The 11,238-nt window shown below is 44.5% G+C and overlaps 1 protein-coding gene across 1 annotated transcript in view; it reads right to left on the reverse strand.

Moving 5' to 3' along the window:
* LOC117346878 (cytochrome P450 4B1-like) overlaps positions 1 to 10,027 on the reverse strand; it is a 49,646-nt gene extending 39,619 nt beyond the window's left edge. Inside the window, exons 1-3 of the mRNA XM_033917077.1 lie at positions 9,821 to 10,027; positions 3,233 to 3,377; positions 825 to 869 (exon numbers count right to left, since the gene is read on the reverse strand). Coding sequence (XP_033772968.1) covers positions 825 to 869; positions 3,233 to 3,377; positions 9,821 to 10,027 — 397 coding nt within the window. The remainder of the gene's footprint in view (positions 1 to 824; positions 870 to 3,232; positions 3,378 to 9,820) is intronic.
* Positions 10,028 to 11,238: the final 1,211 nt, after the last annotated feature.

Genomic DNA, 11,238 nt, shown 5'->3' on the forward strand with positions numbered 1-11,238 from the left:
GAAATCTGCCTCATGCATGTTCATTAGGGATAACTTGAAAACACAACTGACTAGGGGTCCCCCAGGACAGTTTTAAGAACCACTGATCTATATTATTTTAAAAAGACATACATTTCATGAATATTCATGTGGGTAAGTAGCTCTGGATGACAATGGAGAGGGAGATGGTAACGGTAGACAGTCAGCCGTACTTTGCTTCGGTTCATAGACAGTAAGGCGGAAGACAAAGGCGCGCGCCGACAACTGAGCGCAAGATGGAGGCGCGCGCCGAAGAAAAAGACTGTTTTTAGGGGCTGCGACGGGGTTTTTTGTTGGGGAGCCCCCCCCCCACTTTACTTAATACAGATCGCGGCGGCGTTGTGGGGAGTTTGGGGGGTTGTAACCCCCCACATTTTAGTGAAAACGTAACTTTATCCCTAAAAACAGGGAAAAAGTTAAGTTTTCAGTAAAATGTGGGGGGTTACAACCCCCCAAACCCCCCACAACGCGGCGCGATCTGTATAAAGTAAAGTGGGGGGGTTCCCCCCACACCCCCCGTCGTAGCCCCTAAAAACAGTCTTTTTCTTCGGCGCGCGCCTACGCGCTGTGCTCAGTTGTCTGCTCGCGCCTTTGTCCCGGCGCGCTTTTGACCTGACACCCTTTGGTTCTGATAGCATAATCAACATCCTTTATTTAGAGCTGTCCTGCACTTTCTTACTAAAACTGCTTCAGTTCTCAAGTTAGCTGCTACGTTGATGTCATATTTCATTTGCAATGCAACCTTTGTATTTCCACCAGCTCAGCATGATGAGTGACAGAAGCTGGGTTATGAGGGCGATACACACCTATCCACGGAACCGCAAATCCATAGCTCCGGCTGTTTTTGGGATCTGTAAAACCCAAAGGCAGAAGAAAAAAATATTAGAGGAAGGACTACAAACCAAGATTAGGAGACATCAGAGAAAAGAATTAAGGAATGTAAAAATGATACTGCTATCCATCTAGGAACAAACGCGCTGGCTAGAAAAAGCATCTCTGCAGCGCAGAGACACACAGGCAACACTGTAGCAATTTCAGAAGTTTTACTTGTTCAGGCGTTCGTTTATAGCTTTTATTTTTGGGCTACAGAGGACTCCAGGTTGATTGTAAGGTCTAAATATGTTTAATAATGCATTACTCAAGCAAAGCACATGAAATATATATACAGTGGTGCCTCACACAACGAACTTAATTCGTTCCAGGAGCAAGTTTGTTATGCGAAAAGTTCGTTGTGTGAAACGCGTTTTCCCATAAGAATACATGTAAAACAAAATAATTCGTTCTGCAGCCCTACATTTCCCTCCCTCCACCTCACCTTATATGCAGAGTTTGCCAGCTTTCTTTTTCACCCAGCCGCACGATTTCAAAAAGCTGTGCACGCGCAGCTGCTGGAGTTGATCAATGTTCTCCTCTCCTGCAACTTCCGGTTTCCGGTTGCGTCAGAGGAGAAGATTGAACAACAGAGCATGCGCGCATGTGCTGCTCTTTGAAAGTGTGTGGCTGGCCGAAAAAGAAAGCCGGAAAACTCGGTATCTAAGGTAAGGTGGAGGGAGATGATGGAACACTGCATTCAGACAGGAGGGTGCTGCTGTTCCCGGCTCACATTAGGAAGCGGCGAGAGTAGTTCCGCCCCCCCCCGGGCCCCTCGAGCGACTTCGTTGTGTGAAACGAAGTTCGTTATAGGGAGCAAGACAAAAAGTTCGTTATGCGCAGCGTTCGCTGTGCGAGGCGTCCGTTATGCGAGGCACCACTGTATATATATTGCATACTAAACCTCATTTCCAAAAGGTTAAGAAAAGAAAGAGAGATACCCTATATACTTGATTATAAGCTGAGATTTTTGGGTCCAAAAAAAAAGCCCAAAAATTGGGATCTTGGCTTATTGTTGCTTTGACCTCCTGTCCTCCCCTCCCCCCTCCACAGTGATTGGCATTTCAACTTACTGGCAAGCCTATATTTGAGTTAATATTTTTCCCTCTTAAATTCAGCTTATATTTGGATGGGCTGACATTCGAGTACATACTGGGAAGTCTCAATAGTTACATAAGCTCTAAGAATTGTCTGAAGACACTTTCACCCGAAAACTAACAGTTGCTTGCTCTGGCGGTATATCACATTTTAATAAACATAAGCATAATTATTTTAAAAACTACGATGTCCAAATGATCACGAAAAACTGGAAATGTCACGACAGACTTAATTACTCATTCTGGTGGGCGAGTGTGTGCAATAAGTATAAATATGAAAGAATAAACGCAGAATGCTTAGGTTTTAGTAATGTATTTAATAAAATATGGAGCCCATTGACTGCATTTGTTAGCAAACAATAAGAATAATATAATGATTGTTTTTCTTTCGTAGATCTCCTTACACAACCAGGGTGGGGGGAGGGGAGGGAGGGAATTAAACTATATAAGTATAATATTGGTAATAATTAATATGAGTTAACATATTATAATAGGAGAAAGAGGGGGGAAATGGTTATTTTCTTTTTTATTTGTATATTAAGGTACATTTTATTCAAACTTTTAATGTTATATTATCTGTAAAGCACTGCCAATGTTTGGAAATTCAATAAAGATTTAAAACAAAAGCAAAAAAAACCTATGATGTCTAATTATATGTTATAGAATGAGAACATAGGATGACCATAACTCTATAATTTAATTATGATTATTAGTTTTAATCTAGGGGTCCTTTTACTAAGGCATGCTAGCCGATTTATGGCTCCTTTTATCAAGGCGCACTACGGGGGTTAGCGCGTTTGACATTTCATCATGCGCTAACCCCCCGCGGCAAGCCTAAACACTAACGCCTCATCAATGGAGGCGTTAGCGACTAGCGCGGCAGGCAGTTGAACGCGCGGTATTCTGATAAAAGGAGCCCTTAGTGCTCGCTAAACGCTAATGCGCCCGTTATATTCTCTGGACGTGTTAGCAGTTAGCGTGTACTAATATTTAGCATGCCTTAGTAAAAGATGGGGTTAATTATAAAGGACCTGAAAACTGAGTGTGGTGGGGGGGGGGAGCATAGGGGGGGCATAGCATAGGACAAGTTTTACCTAGAGCAGCCAACATTCTTGCAGTGGCTCTGTAGCAAATGCCGGATGCCTAGCCCCGAAAGGGCAGAACTGAACAAGGAAGCTTCTACGCCGTGTGGCATGCGCTGTCTGGTTCAGGCTTCCAGAAGTTGCCGTGAAGCTATTACATCTTACCTCCTCTATTGAACACAGCTTTGGCGTACTCAGGGTGTGTAATCAGCAGTTGAGCGTTGAAATTCCCCAGCCAGACTGGGAAGGCGTAGCTATACTTCTCGGACCAGGATATGATCGTATCTAAATCTTTTCCATCTCGACGAAGCTGCAAAACAAACAAACAAACAAGGATAAAAAAAAAACAACAAAAAACAAAGTCCCCCTTTTACTTAAACTGTGCTAGCAATTTTTAGCGCCGGGAGCCGCGCCAAATGCTGCGCGCTGCTCCTGACGATCATAGGAACTCTATGAGCATCGGGAGCTGCGTGCAGCATTCGGCGTGGCTCCCGGCACTAAAAAACGCTAGTGCAGTTTAGTAAAAGGAATCCACAAAACCATACCACACATAGAATGCAAACACGACTGATAGTGAGCTCACTTAGAATCCAGTGCACTAGAACCCAGAACAACCCAGCGAGAGGGTTTTTTTTAATGTACCACTTATATATCCCAAGGGGATCCTAAGCGTTTTACCCCGAACAGTGGTCAGTTACTCTAAGTATTTTTCCTATCTGTCCCAGCTGGCTCACAATCTAACCTGCCCAGAGTCACAAGGAGGAGCACTGGGATTGAACTCACAAACCTCAGGGTGCTGAGGCAGCATTGTTCATATGTAAAGGATGTGGTGATCACGCCTGTACAGCAGATGCACAGACACCCGAGAGGTTGCAGTTCATTTCCAGGCTTCCACCAGCTGCCTTACCGATCAACTCCAACGATCACCACAGTCCATTTGTCCTGGGCTTTTGACATCCCAAACCTTTCGACGCAGTTGGTTATGAAACCCAAGAGGTTGCCATTTCATAAGAACATAAGAATAGCCTTACTGGGTCAGACCAATAGCCCAGTAGCCCATTCTCACGATGGCCAATCCAGGTCACTAGTACCAGCCAAAACAGAAGGAGTAGCAACATTCCATTCAGAATCCAAAAAAATAGCAACATTCCGGAATCCCAGAGCGTAACAAGATTCTAGAATCCCAAAGAGTAGCAACATTCCACGCTACCGATCCAGGGCAAGCAGTGGCTTCCCCCTTGTCTTTCTCAAAAACAGACTATGGACTTTTCCTCCAGGAATTTGTCCAAACCTTTCTTAAAACCAGCTACGCTATCCGCTCTTACCACATCCTCTGGCAATGCGTTCCAGAGCTTAACGATTCTCTGAGTGAAAAACAATTTCCTCCTATTTCATTTGTCTATTTCTCCCAATTACTTCAGTGGATTGCAGAGGCTGCCACAACCCACCTGTGGGCCTTCAACCAGTCATACAGGAGGTACCTACCATGGCGATAGTAGGATCTGTAGACTTTTCCTTCCGTTTCACTTCTGGACTCTAATCCTATCAGATCATTTTCCCTCCTGAAAGACCACTGTACTTATTCTATAAAGTATAGGTATCAATACTATAGTTACTATACTAGATCAAACAGAATAAACACAACCACCTGCCCCTAAAAATGTAAGAGCAACCCTTTGGGTTATTGAAAGGGTGGAGAAAACAGCTTCAGTTGACATGCAAACACCCTGTCAATCTTGTAGGGAAAAACCACCATCATAGGTCGAAAAAAAAAATAATTCTATCATCCAAATGATCTTGGGGGAGGGGGGGGGGTTGAAAAGCAATCTTACTTGTAAATTAAATACCATCATTGTAAAGCAATAAATGTTTTTTATGTGCTCTCCCCCCCCCCAAAAAAAAAAGTCCCATTGACTACTGGAGCACTGTGACTTGGAGCATTGTTGATCACTACTACTACTACAAGGGTTGCTGAAAAGTTCTCAGCCCAACCAATCAACTTCCTAAATTCTGAGTGTTATTTTGCCACTGTAGCTCAAAGGAGTATTATCTTATTTCGTTAAGTGCCAATTTGCAGAAACAAAATTCTCTGTTTTGTCCTTGTTTCAGATCATTGATTGAACCATATCCACATCATTCTCTTCTTGGTTGGCCCGAGAACTTTTCAGCATCCCCTGGTAGTGTGAAGAGTTTCAGTCTCTGGTACCCAGAGGAGAGATTGTGATGTCATAATACCTCTTTCCACCAATAAGTGCCAACCTCATCAGTGATGTCACAATGGCTGGATTGTCCTGTACTTGTCTCACTTTTATTACATAGGAGAGGGTGCTGAAAAGTTCTCAGCCCAACCAATCAACTTCCTAAATTCTGAGTGTTATTTTGCCACTGGAGCTCAAAGGAGTGTTCTTATGTCATTAAGGGCCAATTTGCAGACACAAAATTGTATGTTTATTTTGACTGATTCAGATCATTCATTGAACCATATCCATATCATTCTCTTCTGGGTTGGGCCGAGAACTTTTCGGCACCCCCTCAATCATTCCTATAGTGCTACTAAACGTATATGTCCCTAGTGGGCTTACAATAAGTGCTCTCTAATTTTTTTATTTTGTTTTTGGGGGGGGGGGGCATGAGCATCGGAGCTGTTACCGCACTATGGTTTTGTAAAGGAAAGGGGGGAGGGGTTTAATTTTCAAGTCACCACGGCACAGAGCAAAATAATGTTACCCAGGGAGATGTCTTCTCTCAGAAACGTTCTCGACTCCTGCTTCTTCTGTCGCCTCTGACAGGACAGGAGAGACTGGGTGAAGGAGCAGAGGGGCTTCTCATTGCTGTGCTCTAACCACACCCTCCCCAAAGGACATCAAGTGATGCGATACCTGCCCGCGAACCTTCTCCGGAGTAGCACCCACAGTCTGAAACACTTCACTTAACACAACACTATGGTAGACATGTTTATCCACGTCTACCCTAGATGAGAATTCTCAAGCACGTTTGACCTCATAATGCAGCTTCTTTAAAATTAGTCCCATGTTTCATTACATATTATGTTGATATTGTTAATGTAGCATAGTTAGGGTTACCAGATTTTATGTACCTAAAAATCCAGTAATTTGGTTTTTAATAAGTTAAATGAAGAGAGTTACATTGGGTAGAGAGTACTACTATTAGATGAGAAGGTGTGGTTGTGGAGAAGGATAGTTAAGGTTCAAATTCATATAGATAAGTGGGGGTTTAATGATATTGGATTATTTTAAATCTTTAAATAATTTATTTATTTATTTATTATGTATATTAATAATTGATGTATTACTGATGTCTTTTGATGCTGTATTTATTTGCAAGTTTTGTATCCTAAGGGCTGTAATTATTTTTGGGTAGAGAGTACTATTGGGTGGGAAGGGTATAGAGAGGGAAGGTAAAGGTTCAAACTCATATAGATAAGTGGGGTTTATTGATATTGGAATTTATTAATAATTGATGCATATTGAAGTTTTTTTTGTTATGCTGTATTATTGTATTTGCTGATATTTGTATCAATAAAAACTGTTTGAATCTAAAAATCCAGTCCATAGACCCGGTCCCCCCCCCCAGGCCTGCGCAGTTCCACCTCATTCCACTCACCCCACACCCGCTCCCTCAGCCTGTTCTCGTCCGTTGGTCGGACATCCGTGTTTGCGCGGATGTGACATGATGATATCACATACACATGCGTGTGATGTCACCGTGTTGCATGAACGCATGCACGGATGCCCCCTCCCGATGCGATCTGAAGTGCTGGGTTTTGAAAAGCTGTCCAGACACATCCTCTAAAAAGGAGGACATATCCGGGTAAATCCGGATACCTGGAAACCCTAAGCATACCATTACCATATTTGTATTGTAATTTGAACATTTTACTGATGTTTAGGCCTGATTTATTCTTGCCTGGAGTGAATTCCTTCTCAAAAGGTGGTAAATAAATCCTAAAAAAAATAAAAATAAAAATTGGGTGGTGAAGTTTTTACACCTAGGATGGTGATTTTCCCTTCAAGATTGACAGGGTGTTTGTATTCCTATTAAGGTCTTTTTCTCTACCTGTAATTCAAGGGTTGCCCTTATATTTTCAGTAGCAGCTGGTTAAATGTTTATGTGTAAACTACAGCCCATGGGCCAAGTACAAGCCATAGACACGTGACTCAGTGTTCCCCTTTGCTTCAGCCCTTCGTGGATTGCATGCCCTACTGACATCGCCACCAAATTCCCAAAACATTGACTTGCGCTGATAAGTGGAGACTTGCTTTTTTTTTTATCACAGAAGGGCATTTGAGGCCAAGCGTTGTTGCCAAAGCAGCAGAGAATGAGTCACCCCTCTGCAGCCAAAGTTGTCCGACAGGAAAGGCGGGAACGTGTGCTTTGGCCCTACATAGAGGGAGGGAAAGCCAGCCTTTGCTTACTAGGCCATGTGGGAAACGGGATGCTAGGGTCTGGCTGAGTGCTGGAGTCAGGGAAGGAAGGGACCAACCCCTCTTTAGACCCTGTTCTGAGGAGGGGGGTCCCCCCCCCATCAGTGTTGCTCTCAGGTTTAAAGGTTTGCCCATACCTTTTATTTAATTCCTTTTCAATCCCGTTCTCCCCAGCTCAGAAGGGTTACAGGTTAATATAATATATAGTCAAGTGGGTTACAATTTGCCGTATTTACAATTTAATTTGATTATCCTACTCTAAAGGACAGAGATGTTATGAAGAAACATTGCAGAGTAGCTTTAGGGGGGGGGGGGATGGTACAAGGTTGTAGATCAGTGAAGGGGACTGAAGGGAGAGGAAGACACTTTCGTAGGCTTCATCCCAGTCAGCACAAATAGGCGGCTCCAGTCCTGGTTTTGCTTAATTGCTTGGAAGAGAGAGGGTGGTGATGGTGATGTGACCCAACTTTCCTGTTCTTAGTCTAAGAAATTTCAAGTTAATCAAGGAAAACACAGTGATAAAAGACAATAAAGCCTACTGTAAGATGTAAAATGAAATAGAATCCCATCCTGTATATAGTCCACATCACTAAGAGAATATACCTTTAAAAAATAGTATAAAAATACCAGACCCACTCCCCCCCAGGCCTGCCCAGATCCACCCCACACCCGCTCCCTCAGCCTGTTCTCGTCCGTTGGTCTGGCATCCGTGCTTACATGGATGTGACACGATGATGTCACATACACGTGCGTGTGATGTCTCTGGTTTTAAATGCATCCCCCAAATACCTCTCGCATCCCCAGCACCCCAAAAGAAACATTCTATTTTTCCTGTAGAAACTTTTCAGGTAGAATAAAATCAGAGAAGTCTAGTCTACCCCCCCCCCCCAGCAAGACATCACACCCATTTATACAATCTCAGAAACCAACCAGCACCAAGGGCCAACCCCTCAGGTGTCAAAACCCAAACCAAAACACCCTCTTCCTCTGCATCACTCTTTGACCATAACACTTCTCACTGGCCGTGAAAATAAGACTTCAAAACCAAAATCGTATCCATTTCCAAAGAGAGAGAGAGAGGGACTTAAGAGTGGCCTAGTGGTAATATCATTTGCTTATTCATGAGAAACTAGATCAATCACCCTTAATCTCATTCTTTTGCAAAATGTTTGAAGAACCCAGGGATCTACTTTTCTTATTGAAATCAGAACGACAAACTCTCTGAATGCGGTGGAACAAACTCAGGACTGGATCAGCCTCTTTGGTTGACCTAGGTCAGGAGTAGGCAATTCTGGTCCTCAAAAGCCCAACCCAGGTCAGGTTTTCAGGACATCCACAATAAATATGCATGAGATAGATTTGCATCTCAAGGAGGCAGTGCATGCAAATCCATCTCATACATATTCATTGTGGAGATCCTGAAAACCTGACCTGGCTCCGGCTCTCGAGGACCTAGGTGACCTGACCTAGGTGAAGCAACCCCATGAGGCTTTCACCAGAACCTAAGGAGAATGTGGTGCAGGGGTTAGAGCAGGGGTCTCCAAAGTCCTTCCTCGAGGGCCGAATCCAGTCAGGTTTTCGGGATTTCCCCAATGAATATGCATGAGATCTATGTGCATGTACTGCTTTCATTGTATGCTAATAGATCTCATACATATTCATTGTGGAGATCCTGAAAACCTGACCTGGCTCTGGCTCTCGAGGACCTAGGTGACCTGACCTAGGTGAAGCAACCCCATGAGGCTTTCACCAGAACCTAAGGCAGGGGTGTCCAATGTCGGTCCTCGAGGGCCGCAATCCAGTCGGGTTTTCAGGATTTCCCCAATGAATATGCATGAGATCTATTTGCATGCACTGCTTTCATTGTATGCTAATAGATCTCATGCATATTCATTGGGGAAATCCTGAAAACCCGACTGGATTCGGCCCTTGAGGAGGGACTTTGGAGACCCCTGGGTTAGAGCTATGGCCTCAGCACCCTGAGTTTGTGGGTTCAAATCCCTCACTGCTCCTTGTGATCCTGGGCAAGTCACTTAATCTCCTCATTGCCCCAGGTACACTAGATAGAGCTTGAACCCACCGGGACAGATAGGGATATATGATAAAAGTACCTGAATCTAAAACCACTTAGGATATACTTGGTAAATAAATAAAAGTAAAGAGTGCAATCACAATATATACAGTACAGAAGTGCTTCACTGGTGAGCTGTAGCTCACCACGGTCTAACAGACAGAGTACTGACCAAGCACTTTCAATACAAGTTTATGAACTGTTATGGTACATCACACTGACTCTAATGCTACCTACCTGGTTCGTGTGTCCATACAGCCAGTGCCGGGGATCGCAAGGGAAACTCTCCAGAGATCTGAGCAGCTTCTTCTGTCTGTAGAACAGCTGAATCAATTTTAGGCACCCAAATATTAAGCACAAGAAGGCAGCGAAGCAACAAATTTGAGAAAGGTCCAGGGATGACCAGGAGGGGGTTAACATTCTCTCTAGCAGAGAAGAGGCCATGGCTCGGCAAGCGATGCCCTTCTGAAAGGAACTAAGTTCATTTCCAAACGCTGCAGTCTTTATATCGCTGTGTTCTCCTGCCAGCTATTGGATAAAAGGGGCTGGGACGGTGTTCCACCTCCTGAAGGCCTGGCCTTCTGCCAAGCAGTGAAAGGGCTTTCCATCAGAAGGATTAGCTCCATCAAGAGAAGCCCTCGTTCACCCGGGATCCTGCGCTGTACTACCTACATTTAAGAGAGAGGATGCCAAGTCTCACTCCTTTGCAAGCTCTCTCTCCGTCACACCCTTTGACTTCTATTCTCACTCATCAGAACTTCAGTGCTAGTGCACCGATCGTGAGCGCTGCTTTCATGAATGAGAAGTAAACCAACTGGACCAAGCAGCGGGAAGAATCCTTGCCTTGCCCCTTTCCCCTTTATTGCAAGCACATGTGCCCTGAAACCGATGGAGCTCACGTCCCAAAAATTAGAGATAGGTCAAAAAAAAAAACCTAAACCAAACATGGCATAAACTGGCACTTGGATGTTTTTAAAATCGCCAAAACATCCAAGTGCTGATTTTCGAAACTACATTTTTAGATGTCTTGCAGGGCATTCATCCTCCAAGATGTCTAAATGTTAAGGGGGCGTGCAGTGGCCTAGCGAAGGTGAGAGGCGCCCGCGTCAATGGCGCCCTCCCCCTGCCTTCTGTCCCCCACCCCGCCTTGTCACACATGCCCCCCCCCCTTTTCCCAGCTCAAGCAGCATCACCCTTGGCTCTCCTAACGTCACTTCCTAAGCGTGGGACCCAGAAGTGACATCAGAAGGAGAGCCAGCGCTGGCGTGAGCAGCGGGATTCAGTTGTTGCTCGCGCCAGCAAAGAGCTAAGGTACAGTGTGTGTGGGGGGGGGGAAGCGAAAGCGCGTGTGCAGGGGAGGGGAGTGTAGGGGGGGCAGAGAGAGGGAGGGGTGCTGGTACCCCCACCGAGATGTCATTGGGGATGTCCCCTTACTATGCCACTAGGGGTGTGTAAGAGGCATGTTTTGGGTGGATTCAGCACTTGGATGTCTTGCAGGGATAAGCAAACCTTACATAGTAGATGACGGCAGATAAAGACCCGAATGGTCCATCTAGTCTGCCCAACCTGATTCAATCTAAAAATTTGTTGGGTGTTTTTTTTTTTTTTTTTTTCCTTAGCTATTTCTGGGCAAGAATCCAAAGCTCTGCCTGGTA

This window comes from Geotrypetes seraphini, chromosome 12 (assembly GCF_902459505.1).
Source record: "Geotrypetes seraphini chromosome 12, aGeoSer1.1, whole genome shotgun sequence".
Taxonomy (NCBI): domain Eukaryota; kingdom Metazoa; phylum Chordata; class Amphibia; order Gymnophiona; family Dermophiidae; genus Geotrypetes; species Geotrypetes seraphini.